This window comes from Pleurodeles waltl, chromosome 8, assembly GCF_031143425.1.
Source record: "Pleurodeles waltl isolate 20211129_DDA chromosome 8, aPleWal1.hap1.20221129, whole genome shotgun sequence".
Taxonomy (NCBI): Eukaryota; Metazoa; Chordata; class Amphibia; order Caudata; family Salamandridae; genus Pleurodeles; species Pleurodeles waltl.
The window spans coordinates 532,912,151-532,927,495 of NC_090447.1; the positions used below are offsets into that span (position 1 = coordinate 532,912,151).

The following is a 15,345-nucleotide window of genomic DNA, read 5'->3' on the forward strand; positions in this document are numbered from 1 at the left end:
CAAAAACGTTCAGGTACAAAAATGTCGGTTTTACTTAAATTCAATGATTCATTCATTTCATTATTTTTCTTTTTTTTTTAAATACTTTACGGCTTCAATTTAAAATCAACACTTCCTAAAGTGTTGTAGTGAAAAGTATGGAAATGAGTAGGCGATTCAATTGCCAATCTTCAAATTAAATGCATGTTCCTATGATGAACACAAATTTTGTCTTCGTTCCTCAGTTTGAACGGGGGGGGGGAGGGAGAGAAGGGAAGAATTGTAAAATAAACCACTTGAACTGTCTAATACTCAGGCAACTGACGTTGGCGATTACCAATAGTGGACAAATTTCCAAGCCCTCGCTCACAGGATTATTTGGTAAGAAAGAACTCACTTCACTTGCAAATTCACTTGGTTAGGTCTAGGATCTACAATAACCTCTGCTAAAATGTGTGTATACAACCCTAACTTTGGATCAAAAGAAATGGCCTAAATATTTTGTACCAAACAAAGTACTCTGCCTGCAGAAACCTTGGTTATTTGGTTTCTTCGAATTCTTGCAATTGTAAGCGGCCGGCAGTGTGCCTACATCATGTCCGGACTTTCAGAAAAGGAGTTAGTTGAAGACCTTCATAGAGATATGGACTTTGTCCAATGCTGTGAAGGTGCCGAAGATGGCAGGTCACCTAATTTTGTCTTCCACCAACATTAAAACAGAGCAGTAATGCTGTGCGAAATGTTACAGGTAGTGTTGCTGAAGAGGCAAAGAGTGACCAGTCTGCTTTGATGCCTGAGTCGATAGGGAACTCTTCATTCCTGGGTTGCATTGCCATATTCTTGATGTGCTTAGCGAAAATCAATAATTACACCCCTCCAAGCCCTTGCAATATCCTCTGCTCATGGGAAAAGTTCCCCAAGAAAGATTACATTTTTATAATTTGTATCTGGTGAAGAGGGCAACCTACCTTGCAGGGATGGCTGGGAATTCCTACTTCTATGCAATCCCTGACTTTTGTGTCTAGACACAAAGGGACTGCACATACGCCGCAATTTTAGGAGATAGAAACTGTGCAGCAGAACTGGGGTGGGTGACAGTCTCTGGAACAAATATAGGCTCCAGAGGCACTATCACGGCTATATCATGCACACCATATGATAGATTCAAGACTTTCCTGGGCTCTAAACTGCAACCGCTCCTCTGTTTTGGAGGGATGAATGGGAGGAAATATCACTTGAAATAACTTCACTACAGACCAATGGAATACTGAAATCGTCTTCACCAAAAACATGCGTTTAACTTTCAGTGTTTCCCTTTTTAAATAAAAAAAAAATGAAAACAACTGACAGAATAGATCAATAATGCTTGCGGCTCTTTCACCCTCGTTGCTACAGGGGTGGGATCCAAAAAGTCTATCTTCCAAGACCTGACATTTTGTGAATAACAGCACAGGGAGGGCCCACGAGAAAGGCTAGTGGTAAATTTGCACTTGTGAATGGACTAATAACAAAATGTGTTGCATAGGCCCTTGAAAAACCTAGCCTCACATGTAGTTTGGGAAGTAAGGCCTAGACTTGAGAATGTAAGCAGCCGAAGAGAAGCACAGCTGCTCTACCCTGCATATATGCAGAACCTTCTCAGATAGAGAGACCACAAACTGAATAATGTCGAACACTTCTCCGAGGTAGGACAAAAGATCGGTCAAAATGACACCAATTATAAAATATGCTTTATTTACTGCCAGAAGAATATCCTTTGTCTCCAGTGTCAAAGCATATCAAGGCAGGCCTGAGCATGCAGGCTCCTGACACACAGATTTAGAGGGTGGAAACTGGTGCAGAATGATCTAGCTATATTGAGAGAGGAGGTTCTCTCTCTCCCTCTGGCACAGGTCATCACGGAATGCAACTGAGCTGCAGCAAGTCTAGCTGCCAAGGATGCCAGGCAACTGAAATTACAGGAGCAAAGCAAGCAAACCATCAGTAATACACCCCAGCTGGGTATGAAATAAGGGCAGCCTTTGATAGCCTTGCAGCTTAAATCAAAACAGAACGAAAGTGAGCGGACTACATATTCTTTCCATTTAAATAATTGCACAAATAACCTAAAAAAAAGTGAGAAGAGGCAGTGTGACCTTAAAAGTAAAGGCCACCTCTTCACTTCCAGCAAGCCCCCCCTTCCTTTTATAGGCCATTAAGATCAACAACCCTCTGGGAAACAGAAGGAAAGAGTTGACCCATTCTTAATTCTTCTCCCCACAGCCTGTACCTTAAATACTTTCCAAGACCTACGAACGACCTGAACCAAAAACACTTCTGGAATGACATCACATGCAGTCACAAATTTACTTCCTTCCCTAGTACTAGCTAATAATAATAATAATACGCCCATGCTCTCTCTTCCCTAGTATTATCTAATTGTCCCGTGCTCTGTCATTAAGCACACCGCACCAACACTTCTTACTTCATGCTCCCACTGTCCCACAAGCACTCGCATCACAACTCATTGCCGATCTCCCTCCATGGCTCAGACTCTTTTCACAATCAATCCTCTTCTGTCACCAGCTTTCACTTCACACCTTGGGTTCTCTTTTCTCGCTTTGCACTCCTGTCACACTACATGATGCCTGTCACACTGTAAGCTACCCTTCACGCTTTACGCTCACAATCACACTTTACGCTTCCTGCCACACTGTATGGTCTCCCTTCACGCCAAGGTCTTGTACTTTACATTCCAACCTCTACTTCACGACGTACGTGTATCTGTACAAAACCGAATTTCACTTTTTCACATTCAAGTCTCACACTCTCCCCATCACACTCCAGGCTTGATCTCCATCAAACTGCATTTGACTTCTACTCTCTCTTCTTTATCCCATCTCCTTTTATCCTTCTCCTCTTTCTCACTTTATTCTTCCTCCATCTACATCAATATCAAAGAGCACACCCAACACTGCAAGCTGTCACAAGATATCACACTAATCCACCTCACACTATGTTTTGCTACTTCACACCGTAGCAAAGGAGTCTCTTTCCGATACACCAACTAATGGCTGATTTCAGATCGGACATATATACTGCCAGGCAGTTGCAAGATACATGATTTTGAATACACGGAGGACCGAAACACCAACAGCCAGAATGTGAGTTTGTCTGTGAGGGTGGACATTCATATGTGTGAGAGTGAGCTATGAGATATGCAACAGGTCCGCCTGCAGAGTTTTCTAGCATATGTACGGGGTAGCCATGCAAGATCTGCTATGGGCAGCTCATGTACAAGTAGAAAAAAAACGTGACACCCGCATGGCCTTAGATCAGCACATCCTAAATCAGGAACAAACACCCCAGACAAGAACAGGTCAGACTTAAACATCACCATATGGCTACTCAAACATACAACTACCCCAAAAGTATGCAGTTCCTTTACAAGTGAACAGGAAGAAACAGTGAAACGACTAGAAAAGAAACTTTGTTGGTCATTAACTGAGCTAGTGGATCTCAGGGAATCTCGTTGCTCAAGAGGAAGAGCAGTCACACAACCAATTGGGTGTCATGCTTCGTTGGGCCTGCACTGCAATGACCAATGGGCTCCTCACAGGGGGCACTTTGCCAGAGGTCTTTTTTCCTGCCATGAGTGGAGTTAACAGATGTGGGTGCTCTAAGTGTAGATTGGTGTCAACGTAATTTAAAATAACTAAGAGGTACCTAAATGGATACTTTAATAGAAAGGCTCTCCTGTTATGATTAAAAAAATAAAAAGAACACAGCTGCTGGTGGATACAATGATCGAGGCGGCTGCAGATTATGTGTGTGTATCAGTCAATATGTTTCTTGCCCTTATTGTCATCAAAGATTTTGCAAATTAATCAGGACCAGTAAACCTAATCCACATATCAGTGCAACCTACCCCTCTCTGCAAGCCGGTCTTCAAGCTTGAGGAGAGGGGTAGGTTACAGCACACAGTGAGACAAAATACTGTTGTTTTTGTAGCTTAAAATGCTAATCTGCTTTGACCCAGGTGGCACTCTATTGACCTGAATGAGGTTGGTTTGAGAGTGACTGGAGGATGACGTAAGGTACCCACAGTTTTTTAATCTAGGGTGATATAAGGACTATTATCCAACACTCTCCACACTGATATGTAGATACAGGCAGCACACACGTGCAGAAACAACCAACCAGAATCAGAACCAAAATCAGAAGCACTCACATGCAGGCCCACGTGCACATCCAAATCACTCATCAGATACACATGCAAGGTATTGGAAGTGATCAGTCGCAGCTCACTGCGGTCACAAGGGGCAGGGCGGGTGCAGCGCACGGGGTGAAGGGGGTAACATTTAATAAAAAAATAAAAACTTACCTGGTCCACCGCCGCGCCGCTCCTTTTTCTCCCGTCGCTGCAGGCACGGGCTCCCAGCCTGCCCTGCGGCCAATGCTGCTGGCTGGGAGCACCCAGACAGGGCACTCCGAGGCAGACTGGGAGCCTGTGCCTGCTGTCTCCATCCCGGCAACACAGTACTGAGCTAGAGAGAGCACACTGTGCATGTGTGTTTGGCTGGCCGGAGACAGTCGGCCAAACACACATGCGCTCTGAGGGGAGTGCACGGTGCACTCCCCTCATTCCTGTCATCCCCCAATGCCCAACCCTTTCATAACGAAAGGATAGTAAACACAGTTTATTATCCTTTCGTTGTAAAAGGTTTTGCAGCTTCTGCTGCTGGTCTGGGTGACGCTCCTCCACCCTAAAAGAGGAGCCGCCACTGGAAGTGATACCAGAGAAACTGAAAAGTTTAACTGAGTCTAATCTGTCATATAAACACGGAATAGCAAAGCAATCAGTCTGGCGTTCGCTGTCAGGATTTTGTCTTTGTCAATGCTTGTTTTGTTATGTTTTTTTTAAAAAAAATGGGTAAGGGAACAGTCAGACTCTTGCCAATGTAAAATAAAACTGATAAATGCAAAAACATCCTCTGGTCTCAAAATACACACATTGGCATATTAGTCCCCGGCAGTGACTTTAAGTGTGTCTTCGGCAAAGGGCAGAATGCCATAATTCACAGTGGAGTTAGTCATTGGTTGAAGCAGTTGTCTAGTCCAGACTCCTTCAGAGAAGGAATGATGACCCGTGTTCTACATATATTAGAGCTTGCAAATTGAAACTCTAAAATCAGCAGCACTGGGTAGTATCATATCTTGTGCTTAATAAACCTCCCCGAATATGCATTTTGAGTAAATAAACTTCTTCTAGTGATATGTAGCTTATTTAAGAGTCAACTAACCTTTGCAATGGAGAGAAAAGCTTGTGTGCGGTCCGATTCTTCTGAAATGTAGCTGAAAGCCTTCCAGGTGGCTGCTCCGGCATCCTTATTCCCATCGGCGTCTTTATCCGCATTGACAACAAAAACAATGCCGATTCTTTAAGAAATAAAGAAAGGACAACAACCGCATTACAATCCTATACGTCAAACATTTAACCTAAAACTGATACCTAAATGTACATTTCTGAAGATCAGAATGTACGTCTTATATAACGATACATGCGTTTGCTACGTAATCCTGTCAAACTCAAAGATGTTGCACTGGGGTACAGTAGGACATTGGAAGTGGACTGTATGGGGACAAATCTCCCGAATCAATGGTTTCCGTTATTTCAAAAAAAGCTAGTGGAATGGATTTCTTACTTGTCAGATACAAGTTTCATGCGCGAAAAAACATACCACGGCGACGGTAAGCTTTTTGGTGAACTATTCTTCCTTCAGATTCATTGTCAGCGGAAGCATCCTCGGGCACCAGCTAGACATTGAAATCTTTTGCTGACATTGTAAATGGCCTGTGGACATCCCAGGAAGTGACATTCTCTCTACCTGAAATGCCGACATTTTAGGTCATTTTCAGCAGCACCTCTGTCCTTCAACGAGCAAGGGGGCTGCGCCCAAGAGTCGCCAGCCAAACTAGTCATGTTTATTTCTGGTAAATAAACCCTTAAACCAGTACTACAAAAGGCTTAAAACCAATAAATAAAAAAATAATGTGTAAAGCTACAAATATATAATATTTCACGAATTACTGTAGATAATGTAACTAGTTTAAGTATCAACTGCACCTGAACATTATGGAAAAAAGTGCACTCATACAGCTATGATACAACCTCAATTTATGGGACTCCATCTCTCAATTTAATCACAAATAATACTAGAATAGAGTGCTAGCAGACCTCTTCACTGCGAACAGATCAAACAAACTGCACTGTCACCCCAATGCTCAACGTATGGTGTAACAGCAGGAATGACAGTAGATTTACAGATTTGCAATGCCTGTGGTAGTTCAGCAGATCTGGCTTTGACCACTTTCTTCTGATGTGAATGCATAGAAGGCAATCCATCAGAAGGTGTACAACTTAATTTTCTTTGTTATGACACTTAGCACAGCTTCTACAAAACAGGCTTTCAGCATAACTTATAAGAATTCTACTCCTCTCTGAGATATATAGAAGTTTTGTGGAAACAGGCTTGATCTTCTTCAGGGGTATCTCCCTCGCTATTGTGTCTGAACTGGAAGTAGGTTGAAACCATAGGGCTGCCTCTAATCATGTCTGCACAACGCCTTTCTGTTGCTCAGTGCTTAAATTGTGAAGAATGACAGTGCCTGAAGTTCTGCTCAGAAGCCTGCTGTGGGTTTGATTAAATATCGATGAGCCAAATACCAAGGCAGTGTAGCCTCAAACTCACTGGCAGACACTCCTTCTCCCTTTACCTCAATCTTGTAGGATCCTGCTTTCTCCCTTGGTGAGAAAAATAAATGCTGCCCCCTAAAATGAAGTGCTGGTGGCCCCGAAAAGCAATGACAGGCTAAATTTAAGCACTGCTGTTACTTCCAGATAAGCTATTTCAACTAAAGCATTGTCTTGCGATGTAACGACTTCTTGCAAAAGAAAGCACACCTAATTTATCAAACAGAGATCTACGTTTTGAGAACCATGGGAAAAATAATGCATCTGGGATCTCCAAAATATCGGTTATGATTTCACTGAAAACACCCAATATATAACAGTCTCTACTCAGCCACAATCTGAATCCATGGGATCCCAATTCTAGCTCAATAAGGGGTGTGAGATCTCTTCGTGAAGGTGAGTAGATGTTTCAAAAACAAAATGTCCTTTCTACTTAGCTCAAACTAAACATTAAATCTAAAAGCTACAAGCCATACAGGGCTGGCACAACTGCTTGGGACTTGCAGCATTTCAAAATCGGACCCAGAGTCTCCCCGCCCCCAAACTGTGCAATAAGGATTCACTTGGCATCAACACAAATAGATTTCTTCCAATGAGCCTTCCTAGTTGCCCTTTTTATGGAGACTTATACCAAAGTAATAAACCTCATCAACTCTGAGTTTTGCCCCATTACTAGTGATCAGTCAAAAATAACAAAAATAACTTTTCTGGGGATTAATAATCATACATTTGATCTCTGCATTGTCAATTTCCGGCTGTTATAGATGTTGGCTTACATAGTGAAGGCATCAATGATTGTAGGACATGCCGAGACATTGAAATCAAAACAACATTATCGTTAAACAACAACATTGGAGTAGTGTCAATGGGTGAGCTTCCACATCGTAAATAAAGCAGACAGTTGGAGCCCAGATGCGGCGTTGCCGGTTTCCTGGTTTATGATGGAGGTCCTTTTTGCTCATAATTCTCTATGTTTTTCTCCTTAGGTCAAATGTATACTCCTGTAAAGAAATCTAAATCTTAAGCAAGTGGGCGGGGCCAACACCTTGTACAGCCAAGATATTGTATCAACCTTTTCAAAGACATACTTACCTTTAATAAGCACAAGACAGATTCTAATATGCCATAACTCTGTGAACACTGCAATAATTATATACAAATGCATGGCTTGATCAACTATTTTTATCTCACTACAATTGAATGTCAATTTAAGATACTGGGTGGCTGTCAGGCAGGCTCACTCAAGCACATTTCTTGGTAACTGCAACAATTAAAGTTTCCTGTCACATTTCTGGGATTGGCCTTTCTTAAGCAAGTGCATTAGCTAATACCACAAAGTGGGCACCCCAGATCTCCTCACTTTGATAAAAGCCTGCAGGGACCATATCAAACTCCAAGGCCTTACCCATGGTCAGTGAGATAATTGCCTTAGCTGTCCTCTTGACAGCAAATGGTCAAGAAGAATTTATATGGCCACTGAAGGAGGGAGAGCCTGAGCCGTACTCTATAAGACTGACCTTGGGGGCAGTAGAGTTCACTAAAACGAATGAATCAAACTTGGCAACGAGTCTCCAGAACATTATTTTCTTAATATTAAATACAAAATAATAATTATTAGGAAACTGGCCCTTGATGTTAAGAAGACATACACAAAAAACCTTACTGTCTTTTGTAAATAGTTACCATCATGTATAACTGCTTTTGTACTGGCAAGATAACTTACATGGATAAGTAGGACAAGGAAACAGCGGCAAGGCCTTTCTTAGCTTCCACCTACACTAGTGTGCAGAGCAATTCAAGAGGGTATGGTGAGTTGTGGATCATGAGAAAGCTAATGATTTATCAAAATATCTTGAGGACATGATACATTTATTTATAATTTTTTGGGACATTAATGGAAAAAATAAACATCAGTTGCTGTAAAAGATGTAAACAAATTAGTACATTTAAATGTTCATTTTCTACATATTAGGAACTCCCTTGCATTCAATGACCTCTTCAGCAGCCAAAACAATTGATTAAAAGCATCAGGCTTTAGTCTGAAGGGGTTTAATGCAAGGCAAGCAATTAAAGAGGCTAAATCAATTGGGCACAAAAAGATACAACAACTGAATCAATAGAAATCTTCAAATCCAGTCATTAACACCCAAAGTAACCCTAGATCAAAAAGAATACCAAGGCACCTCTGTGGAGAACCATGCAACTATATTAAATACAGTACTTCTAAAAAAAATTGTCACCTAGTATGAGAATATGGTAAAAAGATGGGCAGGCCACTCCTTGAGGAGGAAATGAATAAAAAAGTGAATAAGCAGTTTTTTATGTTGCTTTAAGAGATAAAGAAACTTACTTGTAATACTAGTTCTTCATCAAAAGAATTTTCACTCAGGTCATAAATACACCAATTTTCCCACCTATGCTCAGAATCCCAGAACTTTGTTACAACATATACATAGACCATGGTTGCAATTCACAAATACTTGCTGCAAATTAATATAGTTTACTCTTGTAGTAGTCTTCAAGAATAGGACAGGGTAAACTTGATCCGAATGTATACAGTTTCTGAATTCCTAAGGTTATGGGGTTATTATAGTTAGGACATATAATTAAACAACCTTAGAAATTCATTGAAAACCAGAGGTTAGATTGATGTTATAGTTAGGTTCAGATTTATACAAATAAAACCATAGAAATTCGACAGTTAGAGTTATACTTATCTCAAGACACTATAAACTTGTGCTTATAAGTAAATATAACATGCACCCTCGCCACACACAATTTTTTCATAAAAAATGTTATTACAAGTATTGGAGTTATATTCTAAATGAAGTCATAGAAGATGTTATTACTGATGTAATATGTGGGTAGGTAGCAGTGCGTGGTGAGGGCACGGGTTATAGCCCACGAGAGTCTGCGTCCCAAAATGGCTGCCAACACTTCCTTGTTGAAGTGATGCCAGCCAATTAAATATCAGCACGGGGATGTCGGATCCGCGAAGGTTATGTGACCCTAGATATACAAATTTCATTTTCCTTTATTAACTCCAAAACTGCTAAATGGATTTACACCACATAACTGGAAAATCAGGTGTAATTCTGCCCAGTGGTTCGGGCTGTAGTTGTGCCTAAAAATCCCTAAGGAAATTGCATGGGGGAAAAAAAAGCTATTAGGGACGCTCATGTTAATTAGGCCCTAACTATAACATTATATATATATATATATAAAATTTGCTATGGGTGAAGAGATTGCCATGCCAGGGCTGGAGAATGAAGTGTGTTATGGTGCAGAGTGGAGACAAATGTTCGGACCAAGGGCAAGCCCAGTCATGCATCTCAGAAGCTTGCAGAGGTTGGGCTGGTCCTTGCTTCTTTGTTCAGTCATCTGGTAATGTGACAAGCACTCCCATACATCTTTCTCATCATGGGTTTCACCTGAACAGACCTGCCTGAGATTCTCCACTTCTCGAAGGTTTTGGAAGGCTATGTCCGAGGAGCACAACCTCAGACTCTGCGTCCCTGCTGGGTGAGTCAGCATCCCCTGTACCATCCAGCTCTCTCTTTTTCCTTTCTGCTTTGAACTTGTTCAAGATTCCATTGCGACAGCAGAAGTAAAACATGAAGATCAAAATCTGACTGGGACATAAGTGGAAATTTTAACTTGTGTGGTCGGAAAAAGAAAGACTGATGTTGCAAGCTTGGTGTTTTCCTTGGGGGGGGGGGAGGGGGGTGGACATGCACAAATGAGCACACCTAGGAACAGCTGAACAAGTTACTTACCTTCAGTAACGCTCTTTCTAGTTAAAAAAAAAAAAAAATCGCCACAGACTTCTCAACTTTTGAATATTCCCAGGATGTCTAACTGGATCCAGAAACTTTTGATCAGTACCACTGCATGCCAGTAGGTGGTGTTGTGGGGCTCCGTAATGCCACTGTTCCACTCCGGAAATGACATGCAGAGTCCAAATAGTCCAGTGCGCTGATGTCAGTTGCTTCTGAGGCTGTCTGCGCACCCAGATGCAAATCCACAAAAGCAAATTGGTGTGACCACAGTGCAGATTCCTAGACTTAGCATCTTATTAGTGGATAGAGTTGAATCACAGAACGGAAGGATGAGAGGGTGAGTGAGGAAACTGTGTCTAGATAGAGTCTGTAGTGGAAAAATGATTAGAAAGGTAAGTAACTTCTTCTTCTGATAGACACTTCTAGCCTCCGATTCCTCACCTTTGAGTAGATACCAAAGCATTACCTGTTTGGAAGTGGTTCTGAAAATGGACTCAAACCAAAAAGTCCTGCAGGACAGAGTAGGCACAATACCCTCTTTGTGAACCTGACTGTCCAGGCATTAGTGTTTCGTGAACGTATGTAAGGATGCCCCCGTAGCCACCTGGCAAATGTCCAGGACAGGCCCTCTGCATGCAAATGCAGCGGTAGCAGCTTTGGCCCTGGTAGAAGGACCATGCATCCTTCCTGAGGCTGATGTTTGGCCAAAGCATAGCAGATTTTAATGAAGAGTATGATCCACTGGGAGATGGTTCTCTTCCGCACAGCCTTGCTTTTTTTCGCACCAGAGACCCTCACAAAGAGTTGACCGTCCACTCCTCATTAGAAGGGTGAGGCAGATCACAGAAAACGAGCAAGGTGATGTTCTGACCAACATGGAACAGTGTCACAAATATAGGAAAGAAAGATGCCAATGTCCGCAATACCGGCTTGTCTGGTAAGAAGGTGGTGTTTGGTGGGTTGACACAGAAATCTTGAAGCTCACTCACACACAACACTGATGTTATGGTGGTAAGGATCACTGTTTTGAGGGTGAGAAGCCACATGGCGCAGCTGTGAAGCGGCTTGAAGGGAATGTACATCTAGAATATGAGGACCAAGTTAAGATCAAATTGAGGTATGACAAGAGGGATGAAACAAATGTAACCCTTTCAAAAAGGTATAGCAACTGGAGACTTGAACAATAAGGGATGATCAGGCAATCAAAAAAAAAAAAAAAAAAGGTGAATGATACCCTTTAACTGGGCCCACAGCAAAGCCTTACTGGACTAGGGTTAAACAAACAACTAAACATTAGATAACTTCGCCTGGAGGAGGTCTGTTTGCCAAGTGTGCTCCCAAAACACAGTGATTGACCTAGCCTCGGGAGGATGGTGGCTCCGCAGTCTTCACAGGCTCAGGGAAGAGAACCGCATGCCGCCCTCCACTTTAATTTAGAATCACCATGGGGATGGGGTCCCCTGGCCCTATTTAAGATGGGGGAGGAGGGGTGCGCCCCATCCTCTTTCTATACATTTCATCCCCGGGGATGATATTCCAGGGTCCCCCCAGAGGAGGGATGCCCCTCTCCCCTAAATAATGTATTGCGCGTCCCAACAGTCACTGCCCCCCTCCAACCTAGGTGGTCAGAGTATCCATACCCTGCTCCATCATATATATATATATACATTTTTAACTTTTTTGTAGCGCACAAGACTGAGTCCTAAGGTGGCTACCTCCACATTGTTGATGTCGTGGCAGCCAGTCAGATCTCAGCATGAGATCTGTCTGGCTGGTCTGCATGGCCTCCATGGGATGATATATCTCACAAATCACAAAAAGCTTTCTGGTCTAAGATTTGGTGTATATCCATTCAGGCGTTTGGGTTGTAGCCGTGTCTAAATTTCCTATAGAAAAATGAATGAGGAAAAAGTCTTTTTGGGACCCTCCCTTTATCTCGGCCTCCACATGACAGATTATCTGTAAACTGTCCAAATTAGACCGAAGGTGAAAGAACATTCTTTTTGAGAAAGTTTTGTGACAGTTTGTCCATCAGTGCAAATGTTATTAGGAAAGAAACAATGCTTTTCCTATGAAACCATTATCCTAACTATAACTAACCAGTGGTGATCACCACTGAGTAATATATATCTATGTCCATTGTCTGGGCACAGTGCTTGACGGAAGGCATTTAATCATATTATGTAATCATATAGAAATAATACTGTAGAGTGCTGACAACACAGCAAACTGCCATATTATGTTGTGGTTGTGAGAGAAAAATTTAAACATTCTATAATTTTTTTTATAAATAAATCTTGCTGTTCTCCTTCCCAGGAATCGATTATCGATATATTTATGAGCAAACTGCTATCCCAGTTTGGCTGTGTCAATATAGGATTTTCCTCAATGCCACCATGAAAATATTTGAATATGTATATGTAGCAGGAGATCCCATTAATATGTCAGATGTGTGTAAGGAATCTTAGTACAGCCTCCCAAAACTGGCAGAAGCACATCATAAAAAGATTTTTTCACGAGTGAAAGGTTATACTGCATCTAACTAATAAAAACCTTCATGCCATGTCAGAGGCCTTGTAGAAAAGAACGTTCACAATGGGAAAATTCGCTGTTCTTAACACACATTTATTACAAGATCACAAAACAAAATCTCAACAATTACAGGATACTTCACAGAATACGGACTTAATGTAAACCAAACTGAATTACTAATTTTGGTAGATACTGCAAGAAGAAGTGAGGACAGAGAAGGTGAACTAGCAAGGTGAGAAATGTACTAGATAAAATTACTACTAACATTACATGCCACCACCTTGAACGATTGTATTGAAATGAAATGACTTTTTTTTTTTTTTTTTTTATAAAAGAGGCATTCACAAGGTTTGATGAAATAAAAAAAAAGATAAGAGAAAGCTAAAACAACACAATCACAAGTGACATACAACTGTAAAAGGTTTATGTGGCACAGAAGGTGAGGGGAATCACTATGCAGGGGAGATGTTGACATACAAGTGAAAATCGGACTTTACAAGATTGAAAAGCTTTATTAATTGAGATATAAAATATATTTAAGTGAAGATATAGAAATATCCGTAAAACTAAGTGAGTTTATATAATTCCATAACTTTGTTTTCATGGTTTGTATTGTTTGAAGCCTGAAGAAGGGCGGAGAGCAGTTGAAGCCGCCGCAATTCTAAAGGGGGTAGTGGTGGTGGTGGTGGGGTGGGCGGTTCAGTTGAATTTAAAAAAAAAAAAAAAAAAAAAAAAAAAAAAATGTACCTGTTCTGCCGCCGGCTGCCTCGCTCCTCTTCACTCCTGAAGGTGTCCCAGCAGTCCCTGGGACACCAGCACAGGCTCTTCCACGCAATCCTGACATTGCTCTCATGCTATACCTAGGATGAGAGTGGAGCCAGGATTGGTCTGAGCTGCGTGGTCTGCCACTCAGACGGTGCACTGGAGTCTGTGCTGTTTCTTCAACCCAGCTGTCGAACACAGCTGGGTTGGAGAAACCTAAGTTTGCATGTCTGTCTGGTCGGTTTAAGATGGCCGGCCAAACTGACATGTGCACTTAGGTGCACTCCACTACACTCCTCCTTCTCCCTCCCATGGCCTAGCCATGCCTTCCCAACACAAGCCGGCTCGGCTAGCAGCTGAAAAATACATAGATAATAAAATATTATCATTAATCAGTGGGGCGATGCTCCTTCGCCATTGCGGAGGAGCTGCCGCTGGAGGAGAGTTGGAAATGCATTTATTTCCAAGTCCAGCAATGGAAGCATGACATTGGAATACAATGTTTATTTGAAACTTGAACAAAACAGTGCTATTAAGGCATACTGGTAAGCCACCACTGGAAAATAAAAGAGACAAACTGATTCAGTTTACGTGTGCCATGGTCACAGGAGAATGTGAGCTTCTGGTACTCTTGGTGTGGCATTACACCTTTGTCTTTAAAACCCTATCCACATCATGAAATCATTCATTATTGATTGGAATTTATTTTCAAGATCAAGGCCTAATTACGAGATCTGAGGAAAAAAGTTCTTGCGTGGAATTCCACTACACCCAATGTTAAAATACTGGACCCGATTTTACTATACTACTAGGGTCACAGGGGAATGTGAGTTTCTGGTACTCTTTGTGGGGTATTACACATTTGTCAGTAAAACCCTTCCACATCATAAATTAATGAATTATATATATGCATTTATTTTCAAGACGAAGGCTCGATTACAAGTTCTACTGAAAAAAAATCCTGAGAGGAGGAGCAGACTACTACTACTATTACTACCCTTAGTCCTACTGCTAGTAATATTATGAACAGATCTCCAACCACCTGCCAAGGTGAAAACAACACTAGTTCCCCCACCATATCTTCATCTTTTTTTTTTTCAACCATTTTGCCCAAAGTCTATTAACCAGTAATTAGGAATTAGCAACCCAATGTGTTGATTACTCTCAGAAACTGACTTGATGTAAACAAAGTAAATTGATTGCACCATGATTAGGTGATCCAATAACTCAGTTACCTTCATATTGCACATCCCTCAGCATCCAATTGGGAAGGTGGGCAGTCTGGAATAGGCTGGTGCCTAAAAGTCATCTGTGGGCAGTTATTTTTTGTTTTAAGGGGCTCTGCAACCGGCCTACAGAGCCTTACTGTCTTCTCCACCAGATCACTGTAATAAGGGGCCAGCTTCATGGATGGGCAGGGCTACACAGACACCTAGAAGCAGTGTCCAACATGACTGCCATGCTGTTAAACTGAGGAGGGTTGTTGAGAGTACAGCATCAACGGTCAAGGTGATGTGACCGTTGGGCCATCATCATCTTAGACCCTGGAGCAACAGCAGT

At 41.8% G+C, this 15,345-nt stretch overlaps 1 protein-coding gene across 1 annotated transcript in view; it reads right to left on the reverse strand.

Annotated features, from left to right (window-relative positions):
* UGGT2 (UDP-glucose glycoprotein glucosyltransferase 2) overlaps window positions 1-15,345 on the reverse strand; it is a 1,372,316-nt gene that overhangs the window by 735,512 nt on the left and 621,459 nt on the right. The window contains exon 15 of the mRNA XM_069204567.1: window positions 5,262-5,397. Within this exon, the coding sequence (XP_069060668.1) occupies window positions 5,262-5,397 (136 nt within the window). The remainder of the gene's footprint in view (window positions 1-5,261; window positions 5,398-15,345) is intronic.